Source organism: Orbicella faveolata, unplaced genomic scaffold, assembly GCF_042242905.1.
Source record: "Orbicella faveolata isolate gen_17 unplaced genomic scaffold, um_ofav_v1 contig_4, whole genome shotgun sequence".
Taxonomy (NCBI): domain Eukaryota; kingdom Metazoa; phylum Cnidaria; class Anthozoa; order Scleractinia; family Merulinidae; genus Orbicella; species Orbicella faveolata.
In genome coordinates this window covers 12,441,256-12,453,700 of record NW_028301569.1, presented here as the reverse complement: position 1 = coordinate 12,453,700, position 12,445 = coordinate 12,441,256, and the positions used below count along the sequence as shown (strand labels likewise).

Sequence of the window (12,445 nt, the reverse complement as noted above, 5' to 3'; positions counted from 1 at the left end):
CTTCTTTGCATCGGCTGTCGATCAAAATATGCAAATAAAATTCCCTTGAAGTTTAAGTTCTGATACATTAATTTTCACTAAGAAATAACGGCCAGGTTCAACTGGTACAAGCACGGGAAAGGTAAGATAAATAATCAGCGATATGAAATAATTTACAGAGACACACCACGAAAGATATACAGTGGATATATCGCATCTACAGCCGTGCGGCCCACGACATTTGGAGAGCGGATGCTCTGAGCTGACTGGGATGCAGTTTTAATGGTAGTACATGTATTGAAGTAAATGCTGTCATTTCACTCATGTAACTGAAGCTTAATAACTGAATTTCGGTTAGTTGTATATCTACAGAATTCATGCACGCGGAGTATAAATAAAATAAATTGAATAAATCCTGGTTTTCAATGGCACAAGAATAAGCCGAATTAGTGAACACCCGAGGCGAAATTAGCAGAGGTACAACAAGTGCTACATGCATGTGAAATCTTTGTGCGCCCGTGGAGGAATTGTATCAGTAGAACGAGAACATGCGAAGTTAGGTTGCTTTTATCACGGGGTTAGGTGTAGCATGCTTCCATAACAGAAATATATTCTTAGTATATTCATTGACTCATGCCGTATAGCGCAAAGTTGATAGCACTTGATAGAAAACTGTCTCAAGAGAAACATACTGAGCTAAGATCAAAAAATTATCGATCACGCTTATTTGCTTTAGCTTGTCCTTGAGTCGTCCACTTTTGAGAAACAGAACAGCCACACTTAATATCTGTAAAAATAACAATTAAGCGTAACGTGAAATGTTTTAATTACATTTTGTGTAACGTATGATAAATGCTTGCTCATAAACACTTGTGAACTGTAGCCGCAGTTACTCGACTGCGAGCAGATCCTCGCTCAATTTTTTTTGTTCAGGAGTTTCAACTAAAACTGAAAAAAAATATTTTAAATTTTTTAGATTCTTCTTTCCAGAAGTGGAAAGGAAATGTTTGCTCGAGGTCCAAAGTTATTCCGTCTGGTGTTAATAGCGGCTTGTTCGGTTGCTGTAGCGGTGATCTTAACCATGTGGCAAATAAATGGAATAACCGACAGGGTTTTGACAGGTATGTATCATAAACTCAAGAATAGAATATTATTGGTAACCTTAGATGCTAACTTATCGGTGGTTAAAGCGAAATAATAAATCGAAAAATAAATCGCCAGAAATTTCATCTTCACGATCAGTCATACAACAAGGAAGACGGAGAGGCCACAAAGTGTAACATGCCTAGGCCCTTAAGGACGTTCGCACTAATTGTTTCTGCGCATCCTTACTGCGCACTCAAATTCACACGCCACGTCATGCGTGAGAGAGCTCGCTAAGTAAATAAATAAACAATGATAGGACAGATGGCCATTGCTATCGCTTTCCCTGGATTTAACGATCTTGGACGTTCGGTGACCCCTACTTTTCTATTTACAATTATCTCCACATTGTCCAAAAAGGAACAAAAAATCAATGTGGGAAGTTAAAAAAAATTCAAGATTTCTGTCCACGGGACATCGAATCCTGCCATCTTGCGGCTGCAAGGCGCGTGAAACTATCGTCGCTAAATGCGAACTTGTTCTTTAAGGAACCTCGCCAGTTGACTAAACTCACTTAATAGGTCCACCTAAACAATATTTGGCAGAGCACATTTCTCTTCAAAGATCTAATTGCAATATTTTTGGACTTACAGACACTGTGGCCTTATTCACTAATGAGGCCCGATTTTTTCAGATTCAGGGTGTTCTTCCGTGCATGTTCTCTCTAAACAAAGTCGGTGACCCCCCCATTTTTTTACATTTCTGACATAACTAACTCATCATCTTACAGTGCTAAAAGTCTCAGAAAAAAGTCAATGTTTGAAAAGTTTCGCGCGAACGTCCTTAAGTAAAGAAAATTGTGGTTACCGTAAGTGAGATTTAAAACTACTGATGTATAGTGGTGTGAGGCTTTTATTGATTAAAATGTATATGCTGGCAGATATCTTATTTACTTGAATTGCAACACCGATTGCAGAAATTGTAAGGATTTTTCGGAAATTACAATTCCTGTTTCAGATGGAACGAACCATGGGAGCATTGTCAGTGATTCCCACTCTGGAAGCAAGAAAAACGTAGAAGAGATCAAATCCTTAATTCAAATCCGCGACAATGGTAAGAACGCTATTGAATTTAAAAATTAATAATTCGAATTATTTTAGAATAATAAAGCACCAAATTCATCGGTAAACTGCGCAATATTAGATTGATTAGAAAGACAGATGGCAAAAGGCAGACGGACAGACAACCTTTCTTTAAGCACGATTAAAATCAAAGTTCAGTAGTTTGTGAAGTCGAGCATAATAGAGCGGTTTTCAATTGAGTGTCGTAAAACCAAAATCAAGCCAATAACTTACCAATTTAGACTACTCAACCAATGTCAAACCACAGTAACACCAAAACCAAAGTAATTGCCTGATTACTTTCGACACTCAATTGAAAACTGTTCTAATATTAAAATTAAATTAAATTGTTACACCTCTCAACCTTAGTACGTTTTCTGATTGGACGAGAAGGTGTCACTCACTGTTGTTCGTCCTTCGTAGTCGAAGATGACCAAAGACATCTAGTTTGTTAATAAATTTCTACGGTGTGTCCGGAGGTGGCTGATGAGACTAATCCGGGCAAGGAAGCCTCTCCCACAGGTAGGGCAGAAGTGGGTAAGGGCTGAGCTATTAGTGCTAGCGGCTCTTTCCTTGCGTACTGCTCGCTTCTCGTCACTCACTAACTCCCCAGGGAAACAACAACTTTCGACTCGCATGTGATCAGGTCGTGCACCTTGAAACCAATGAAATAATAATTTTTCTACTATTAAAATTTTCTTTTAGATAAAACGAACCCCAGTTTCAGCGGCGTGAGTGATTCACAACGCAAAAACAAGGAAGACGTTAAAAAGGATAATTCCACCCAACAAGAACACGACAATGGCGAGAATTTGAATTATTGCTGAATTTGTGTAATCAATTAATTGAAGTCTGAAAGTAATTTGCAGTGAATTGTGTGAATGGTCTATAAAGATAGCTCGTTTGATCTGGTCATAGGCTTGGATAGGGACTGAGCATAGATCAGAGGGTGTACACTCCTAGTTATGCACTGCTGGTGTTATTTCCGGGACCTTCATTTTCCGGGATTCTACGTTGACTGTTACAACAACATTGGCTCTATACAACTTGAAAATGTTTTGTTTTCCTACCTTTTGTAATTGTCTAATCGAGAGAGTCTGTTACATAATGTAACATATAAACATAACGCTTTATTTAACCAAGGGGGCATGAACTTTCTTCAGTTCTAGCCGGTTTCAAAGAACAGCATATTTTCCGTGAAAAAATATAAATAAAACTAAGAAACGAAAGATGCTGGGTATCACCAAAACCAACTGCAAATACGTAAATCATCTTACATGTAACTGTAAAAAAATGTAAATTAATTCGGGAAAAAAAAGAAACAGAAAGAACTGTGACATTTTGCGGTGCTACTTTCGCTGTGTTGGGAGTACTCAAAAGCATTCCTCTGCAAATAGGCTGCTCGGTTCTCAAATAATTCACGTAACGCTTCTATTTTATCTTTTACAGAAGAGCCCACTAGCGAAGAAGACAATAAAAACAGAGCTTATGATCACTTGACTACGTTGCTGTTGTTCGTTGGTTATTCACGTAGTCGACACAGCTTGGTGTCTTCTTTACTCGATGCTCATCCACACATGATAGTTGCCGACGAATCGTACGCGCTGAGAAAATGGATTTCAAACCCAGACTGGAAGACGGTTAACTCGAAGTATGATTTTTTTGATACCATGATGGGAAATTCAGTGCGGTCTTCTTTACATGGTCGAAGATCCCGCGAATCGAAAGGAGGCGTTACCAACCTCCAATTGTTTGGCTACAATGTTCCTGATCAATGGCAGGGAGCATACGATCGATATATTCAGGTATAATGCTATTACAGCATTGATGCATAAACGTACAAGGTACAGGTTTACAATCTGTGGAAGTCTTTTGAGTCATGGCTCGTGTTCGTTATATGCCCCTTATAAACCGTCAGTTTCAATTTAGTGTAGTCTACCCCTGTAAAGTCATGATAGAATTTTATTTCGAGTTAAAGAGATATTAGACGTACAATAGTATCTTTTTCTCAAGACTGTATAGTATGAACAGTCTACAATCAGTGACAAAAGACATTTCCCTTTTTAGAGTCTCTTTCTATTATTTTTATTGCAATCGTGCCCAGTTTGCACCGCCCCCAATCAATGTAGGTATGCAGAACTACAACATTGAAAGTGGGAGTGGTGGAGGACTGGAGTACCAAGTTTGTATTTTGACAATGCGAAATGTTGGAACCACCTCAACAATTTTTGTCACCGATTCTAGCTTTGATAAAATTATCGTTTTGATATTCTCTGAATATTTTTTTCATATAACAACCCTAAGGTCATTGGAGACAAGACAGCATGGGACACTGCAGTAATGCTTCGTCTAAAAGGCACAGCCGCAATTTACGAGATGGAAGAGAAACTAGGAGTGAAAGTCAAGTTCATTCACGTTGTTAGAAATCCCTTTGACAATATTGCAACATTTGTTTTACGTCACAGAGATATCCAGGCCAGGGACGCTGATCCGAACATCAAGGTATCGTACTCAAATGACTACTTGCGCCCCAAATATCGAACTTTTTTAACTGAGTTACGCGCACACCATCCCAGTACAGCAGTTTTTTGAGTCTCTAATCTATCAATCTCCTGATCATTAAGATACACACTCTCATTCCACACCTAGTATTTGATAAGGCTTACCTATAGAGGCGTTGTAAGTACCAAGCCAAAGGCGAGTGTTTTAAAAATCTTTGGATCACTGAGTAGGCCGAGCGAAAATCCCCGGCAGGAAGAGGCACAATAGCGGGGAAGCGGAGGGGGTATGGCATGGGGAAAGAGAAAGCAGCAAGGTTTATCAAATCAATTGGGGTCTTAATTGAGAGTCTCTAGGCAACTGAACGAAGGCAGGTCTAACAATAGGCTACAGTTTTGTTTATTTTACCACTAAATAAGAAAGAAATAAGATTACCACTTATCACTGACTAATGATGTGGTAGAACTCTCAGCAGATTAATGCGAGTGAAATTCTGGATATAAAGATACAGCTTTACAATAACTGGGCAGAGGGAACTCACGTGGCACAGAAAACCTTCCCAGAAGACTTCATAAACGTTGTCAGCATGGATGTTGTGAAAAATCCAGCGGATTCACTCAGAAGAATATGCGATTTCCTCGATATCACGTGTGAAGAAAAATACATCCAGGACTGTGCAGCTATAGTGGATCCAGTCCCTTCAATCACCCGACATCGCATTGTGTGGACGGATGAACAGATAAACAGGGTGTATGCAATGATGAAGAAGTTTCCCTTTTATGACAGGTTTACATTTGAAGACGAATGAATAACTCCTTATCATAATGATAGGGACAAAAATACGTGCTTCTTTACGTGAGGGCGGCGTTCAGGTGGGGGGGGGGGGGGGGGGAGAGTCTAGTCCCTGAACTCTTCCTGTCCCGTCCTATATAGGAGTTGAAACCACGCGGGATAAATTGTAATATATACGTAATTAACTGGCAACCTGGCATTTTTGACTATTTCAGGTTGTCAGTTACCTTTATTTTAATTTAATTATTATACTACTATATAATTTAATTTATATGAAAAAAATAAGGGAGAAATAAATAAAGCTGTTGTTAGAGAGACTGTCTTTTCTACCGCCTGGAATGAACCCCTATTTAGAGCGCGCGGAGAAGAGAGAGTTCAGGGACTGGACTACAAGGGGGGACGGGGGGTGGTAAGGCAGAGTAGAGCTATCCTGCTTCCTGAGCTAAGCTCCTCTTTGTCGTTGAGCTTGATATCGAGACCGAGATTACTAGTGCTTTTACTTGGGGAGGGCGCTTAATGGAGGGAGGCGCTGTTTTGAGTAAATAGGGTAATAAAAACTGCATGACTGAAGCGTACATTTAATCAAAATCTAATGAAATCAATTTATTGAGGTCAAAACGTGGGATGAGGTTTCCCTCCATATCCGAGCAAGAGGCTGATGTATAAAACTCTTGACAGTGAATGAAAAATTAAAAGGATTAATTATATTAAAATTAATTTAAGTAAATTCGTAATTGATCCCGGAGTCTAATAAACGGCTTATTTCAAATCTAAGTTTATCCTTATTGTCTCACCCTCTTTCAAGACAACAAATGTAAACATTATTTTATTTAAGAACAAAGCAGGAACCCATGACCATGGCTCCTGAAATATAATAATTCCTCAGCCACCACTTTTTTCGCAAAATATTTCTGTAGTAAGCGTTTGCACGCTTTGAAAGTCAAAGTTATTCGCTTTCGTTTTAACAATTTACATGTAGTCCCAACAGTGATCGACTTATATTTTCTTATGGTGGTCACCCAGCTATTTTAGATCTTTGGTTATTTTGGGTGACCAGTTACTGTGAGTACTTTTAATTTATATATTAAATTCTACAGTAAAAAAAAAAAGTTGTCTTGTCTTGTCTTCTTTATACATTAGTTCTGATACATGATTACGTCAAATGCCTAAGCCCAAGCCTTGTTTGCGCGAGATTTCCTCAATCCTTTGGCACCTTAAGCTTCGTGTTGTTTTCGCGTAGATTTTCTTTTCATATTTACTTTGGCAATTCGCTGACGATAAATTTGCAAATTGCATTTTCAAAGCCTAACGTCAATATGAACATGGACAAAAAGTCTAATAGAAAATACTTCCGCACGGATAGAAGAACATTAAGAAAATCTTTCCCTGACAGAATGATACAGATGTCACGTGAACTTCTCCAAATCGATCATTAACAAATATGGCATAAGCAGGAAGAATTCGTAAATGCTTAGCTGGCTCTAATGAACCTCCTTTGATAGATCTATTGACGAGAATATCAAACTACTTTGTACAATTCATTTGGATCTCTTACTACAACTCTTAAATGTTATTACGAACTAACCACGTTTACAGAGAGGTTCGAAGTTTTTTTATTATTTTAATTAATTAATTTTTTTTTGAACATACATAATAAAATGTGATGTATCAACTCAAAATTATACTAAGATCTTAAAAACGCCTTACCAGAGAGGTTTTCAGTACAAATCGTAATTCAATATTAGCATTTAATGTGCTTTTTAAGTGGTACGTTAAAAGCCCAAATAACGTCGCCTATAGTTCTCTATTACAAGTGTCAAATGGTTTAGTACTAAGCTGAAAGCAAAATATTAAATTCTTGGCTAAATAAAAAATCTTTTAGTGTGAGTGTTTGATGATCAGATTTCATAAGAAACCGAGAAAGACATACTAGACGATGTGTTCTATTACACAAGAGTTACACGATGGTCTCAGCCATGTCATCCTCAGTTTTACTTAGAACTTGCCTATTGCCTTCACTGTCAATTGAAGACAGTGGAAACGAAGAGCGCCGTGATCGCTGCCTTTTAAACAGAGACTTGAGGGCGGCGGTGAAATCTCGCCTAAAAAACGTGTACAACACAGGATTTATGATAGAGGTAGTATACCTAACGAGAACAAACACTTGAGTTGGAATTTTCATTCCTTTCATTTCAGTGCCGTATACCTCCTTTACCTTATACAGTAACATCAAAATGAACCATGGCAACCAACATACAAGGAAGATAGTTGCCATGAAAGCGAACAAAATCAAGCATCTTCTTTCTAGAACAGCTTGTCGACTAAAATGTGACCTCGAGATAATGCTCCTATTCACTTTGCCACGATTGGAAATTGATTTGAAAATAAGCACAAAGGCAGAGATCATAAATGTATACGGCAACAGGAAAACTGCCACGAGGCAGAATATGACGTGCCCTAGTGTTAATTTCCCTTTCGTTTCTGTATCCTCCATGTAAACCCAAGCAAAGGGAATGAAAGCCACAATGAAAGACACCACCCAAACAACTTGAAGTACTTTAAAAACTTTTTTCCTGCTCATCAATCGATGCTTCACTGGCCAAATTATGGACAGATATTTCTCTGTAGTTGCAGCTAGTATGTGATAGGAAGCTGATGTGGCCGTAAAATTGTTCAGCGCGCTCACCAGATCAACCATGTAATTTTGAAACTTGGACGAGTAAGGGATGACCGGTGTGAACGCGACTATGATGAACAAGGGGATATTGATGACTCCGGTGATGAAGTCACAAGCTGCCAAACTGAAAAGAACGTAGTTTGCTGGTGTGCGGAGTTGTGTTCTTTTCACAAATGAAACAAGCACCAATCCGTTCGCAAGGATGATCAGAAATGCAACAGGAACTAATTGAGCAATTGCATCGCCGTTGATGTCGTCTTTGGAACGTGGAGGCGCTGTCGAGTTGGTGTTGTTCGGCATCTTATCTCTGGTTCGATGATTTTTCTTGGTCAACACATGAGAAGAGTCGAATGTGAACTAAAATTACAATTACAATCTTCTTTTATACAAATTGCGCCTTCGAAGCAAAAACTCCATTAACGTAACAATATTCTCCCAATTTACTTTCAAGTGACTATGAAATTCACCCTTTTAAAAAGTCCCTAAGAATCCTCTCAAGGCGCCGGATTTTTGATGTAATTAAATCGCAGCCATTTACCATCGAAAGAACCATGCCATTGTATTGCGCATATTTAAAACAGAAAGAAACAGATATGAAAGTTTCGTGGGATAAATTATTTTTCTTAATCGGCGAGCTTACGCCGTTTCCTTTTTTCATACACTTTTGTGAAACTGAACTACATACATACATACATACATAATCTTTATTTAAGTACGGTAAAAAAATTTCGTCAGGTTAAAACTACCTAACCCGTTTAATGCCTAATGTCTAATATAATAAAAATAATTAAATAGAAATCCTGCTTTCCACGAATGCCGTGCCTTTTACATCTCCTTTGAGCAGACGTTTAATATTCCTCAGGGACTCTGCTTCCCTTAAGTCGCAAAGGCGGCTGGTCCAAAGAATGGAATCACAATTTTATGATAGTTTGTGCGCGGCAATGTACATTTAGTTTATTCTCAGAGTCCCTTAAGCTATATGCGGTTTCTGGCCGCTCGAATTTAGAACTGCGATATTCTGGAGCCATCCCGTGCAGAGAGTTGTAAACCGCCTTAACTCTTTGAATTTGCTGCTGGCATGCTAAATTTTTCCACCCGAGAAGTTTGAACAGGTGTCCAGCAACTACGTCATAGTTTGAGTAGGTCAAAACATGGGCTGCTCTATTTTGTAACGAGACAAGTAAAGGATTCGTCGCGTGTTACATACCTCGAAATTGTTAAAATATCAATGTCACTGCTTCCTTGCTAAATGGAATCAATCAGCCGGCTACATTGGGGTGTAAGCCACTTACAATTAATGTCGCTCTAGAATTCAAGTGCTTGGACTAAGCACTTTGGAGTTGTTGTTTAGCAAAGCGCCGTTTAAAAGTATTTTTCATGGGCTTAAAAGTACTCTCATGTGCAGCCCTCATTCGGCACCAGCACTTAATCGAGGGAAGCTCTTTTCCATATAAATACCGTACTTAAAGCTGACTGAAAGCGAACCGATGGAAAAAATTCATTTTATTTGACGATGGTGTCTGATAAATCATGTAATTCGAGGAAGAGTTTTTATTTTCTCATACTACTCTGATGACATTAAGGCTACTGTTGCTTTTACGAACAAAAAATAACCCTGAGGCCTTTCTAGAACGTTTTTACACTTTAATGTTCGGTGTTAATTTCCGTACAGAAGTCACATTTGTCTTTTGATTAATGTCAGCTTCTCAGTTATAAATCCAACAGTAATAAACATAAAGTTTCTTTTGACAATGGCCGGATACAGATCCTCACACGAACAGGTGACGAACGTGAAGTAAACTTCAAAAATGTACGAAGAATTGATAGTTTGTAGCTAGAGCTGAATGTGTTAAACTGTCAAAGAGGAATAAAAACTGAGTAAGGCAATTCTTACCGCCCAAAGATGTTCGACGAATTATTAAATTGCTTTAGGCATAGTATACTTACAATGTTCACTCTGGAAAGTTCTGGAAAGAATAAAGGCTTTTATATATGTATAATTTTGCTTGGAGGTTGTAAATGTTCTTAAATTTTATTATTGTATTTCAGGCTTTTAATCTGTATAACTTTTAGATACAGGGCCCCTATGGAGACCAGCTTTGGAGCTGAATGGGCCACCCTGTTTAAATAAAGTTTACTTAACTTAACTTACTTTGCTATTGGATAATAAGAATCGTTTCAGTAGAACTTTAATAAGGCATGTTTTCAATGAGCTCCATTAGGTAAATTGTTCAGTAAAAGCGCCAAAACTGAGCTTTTCCTTCAAGTATTTCTCTTAGAATTAAATAACAAGCAAGCTGTGATCGGTTTTCAAGACAAATCGAGGCCCTAGACAATGTCTTTCAACACAAATGAGTCAGACGATGTTCTCAGCGGTGTCATCCCCGTCTTTAGTTAAAACTTGCCTGTTGACATCACTGTCTCTCGAAAAGCGCTGTGATCGTTTCCTTTTAAACAGAGACTTGAGTGCCTTGTTGAAATCTCGTCTAAAAAACGTGTACAGTAGAGGATTTATGATAGAGGTAGCATACCTAACGAGCACAAACATATTCAGGTATAATACTGTTACAGCATTGATGCATAAACGTACAAGGTACAGGTTTACGATCTGTAGAAGTCTTTTGAGTCATGGCTCGTGTTCGTTATATGCCCCTTATAAACCGTCAGTTTCAATTTAGTGTAGTCTACCCCTGTAAAGTCATGATAGAATTTTATTTCGAGTTAAAGAGATATTAGACGTACAATAGTATCTTTTTCTCAAGACTGTATAGTATGAACAGTCTACAATCAGTGACAAAAGACATTTCCCTTTTTAGAGTCTCTTTCTATTATTTTTATTGCAATCGTGCCCAGTTTGCACCGCCCCCAATCAATGTAGGTATGCAGAACTACAACATTGAAAGTGGGAGTGGTGGAGGACTGGAGTACCAAGTTTGTATTTTGACAATGCGAAATGTTGGAACCACCTCAACAATTTTTGTCACCGATTCTAGCTTTGATAAAATTATCGTTTTGATATTCTCTGAATATTTTTTTCATATAACAACCCTAAGGTCATTGGAGACAAGACAGCATGGGACACTGCAGTAATGCTTCGTCTAAAAGGCACAGCCGCAATTTACGAGATGGAAGAGAAACTAGGAGTGAAAGTCAAGTTCATTCACGTTGTTAGAAATCCCTTTGACAATATTGCAACATTTGTTTTACGTCACAGAGATATCCAGGCCAGGGACGCTGATCCGAACATCAAGGTATCGTACTCAAATGACTACTTGCGCCCCAAATATCGAACTTTTTTAACTGAGTTACGCGCACACCATCCCAGTACAGCAGTTTTTTGAGTCTCTAATCTATCAATCTCCTGATCATTAAGATACACACTCTCATTCCACACCTAGTATTTGATAAGGCTTACCTATAGAGGCGTTGTAAGTACCAAGCCAAAGGCGAGTGTTTTAAAAATCTTTGGATCACTGAGTAGGCCGAGCGAAAATCCCCGGCAGGAAGAGGCACAATAGCGGGGAAGCGGAGGGGGTATGGCATGGGGAAAGAGAAAGCAGCAAGGTTTATCAAATCAATTGGGGTCTTAATTGAGAGTCTCTAGGCAACTGAACGAAGGCAGGTCTAACAATAGGCTACAGTTTTGTTTATTTTACCACTAAATAAGAAAGAAATAAGATTACCACTTATCACTGACTAATGATGTGGTAGAACTCTCAGCAGATTAATGCGAGTGAAATTCTGGATATAAAGATACAGCTTTACAATAACTGGGCAGAGGGAACTCACGTGGCACAGAAAACCTTCCCAGAAGACTTCATAAACGTTGTCAGCATGGATGTTGTGAAAAATCCAGCGGATTCACTCAGAAGAATATGCGATTTCCTCGATATCACGTGTGAAGAAAAATACATCCAGGACTGTGCAGCTATAGTGGATCCAGTCCCTTCAATCACCCGACATCGCATTGTGTGGACGGATGAACAGATAAACAGGGTGTATGCAATGATGAAGAAGTTTCCCTTTTATGACAGGTTTACATTTGAAGACGAATGAATAACTCCTTATCATAATGATAGGGACAAAAATACGTGCTTCTTTACGTGAGGGCGGCGTTCAGGTGGGGGGGGGGGGGGGGGGAGAGTCTAGTCCCTGAACTCTTCCTGTCCCGTCCTATATAGGAGTTGAAACCACGCGGGATAAATTGTAATATATACGTAATTAACTGGCAACCTGGCATTTTTGACTATTTCAGGTTGTCAGTTACCTTTATTTTAATTTAATTATTATACTA

General features: G+C 38.6%; 3 protein-coding genes across 6 annotated transcripts; 2 read left to right on the top strand and 1 right to left on the bottom strand.

The window, feature by feature from the left end:
• Positions 1-13: 13 nt before the first annotated feature.
• On the top strand, positions 14-5,668 carry LOC110044278 (uncharacterized). Of its 4 annotated transcripts, none has more exons than XM_089276155.1 (7): positions 14-121; positions 956-1,100; positions 2,080-2,175; positions 2,889-2,987; positions 3,633-3,988; positions 4,488-4,685; positions 5,146-5,668. In XM_089276155.1, exons 2-7 carry the CDS (start codon positions 983-985, stop codon positions 5,488-5,490), a joined length of 1,212 nt encoding a protein of 403 aa, XP_089132281.1. In that variant the 5' UTR covers positions 14-121; positions 956-982; the 3' UTR covers positions 5,491-5,668. The 4 variants fall into 4 exon arrangements, with proteins under 4 accessions (XP_089132281.1, XP_089132280.1, XP_089132279.1 ...); XM_089276154.1 differs by having other exon boundaries at positions 14-264; positions 5,158-5,668; XM_089276153.1 differs by having other exon boundaries at positions 14-264; positions 5,155-5,668.
• A 617-nt stretch (positions 5,669-6,285) lies between these two features.
• On the bottom strand, positions 6,286-9,045 carry LOC149101454 (octopamine receptor beta-1R-like). Its single transcript, XM_089276156.1, has one exon. The coding sequence runs from the start codon at positions 8,449-8,451 to the stop codon at positions 7,432-7,434; it is 1,020 nt and encodes a 339-aa protein (XP_089132282.1). The 5' UTR covers positions 8,452-9,045; the 3' UTR covers positions 6,286-7,431.
• Positions 9,046-11,031: 1,986 nt separating this feature from the next.
• LOC149101453 (uncharacterized) lies at positions 11,032-12,385 on the top strand. Its single transcript, XM_089275911.1, has 3 exons — positions 11,032-11,082; positions 11,190-11,402; positions 11,875-12,385. Exons 1-3 carry the CDS (start codon positions 11,032-11,034, stop codon positions 12,205-12,207), a joined length of 597 nt encoding a protein of 198 aa, XP_089132037.1. The 3' UTR covers positions 12,208-12,385.
• The last annotated feature ends 60 nt before the right edge of the window (positions 12,386-12,445 follow it).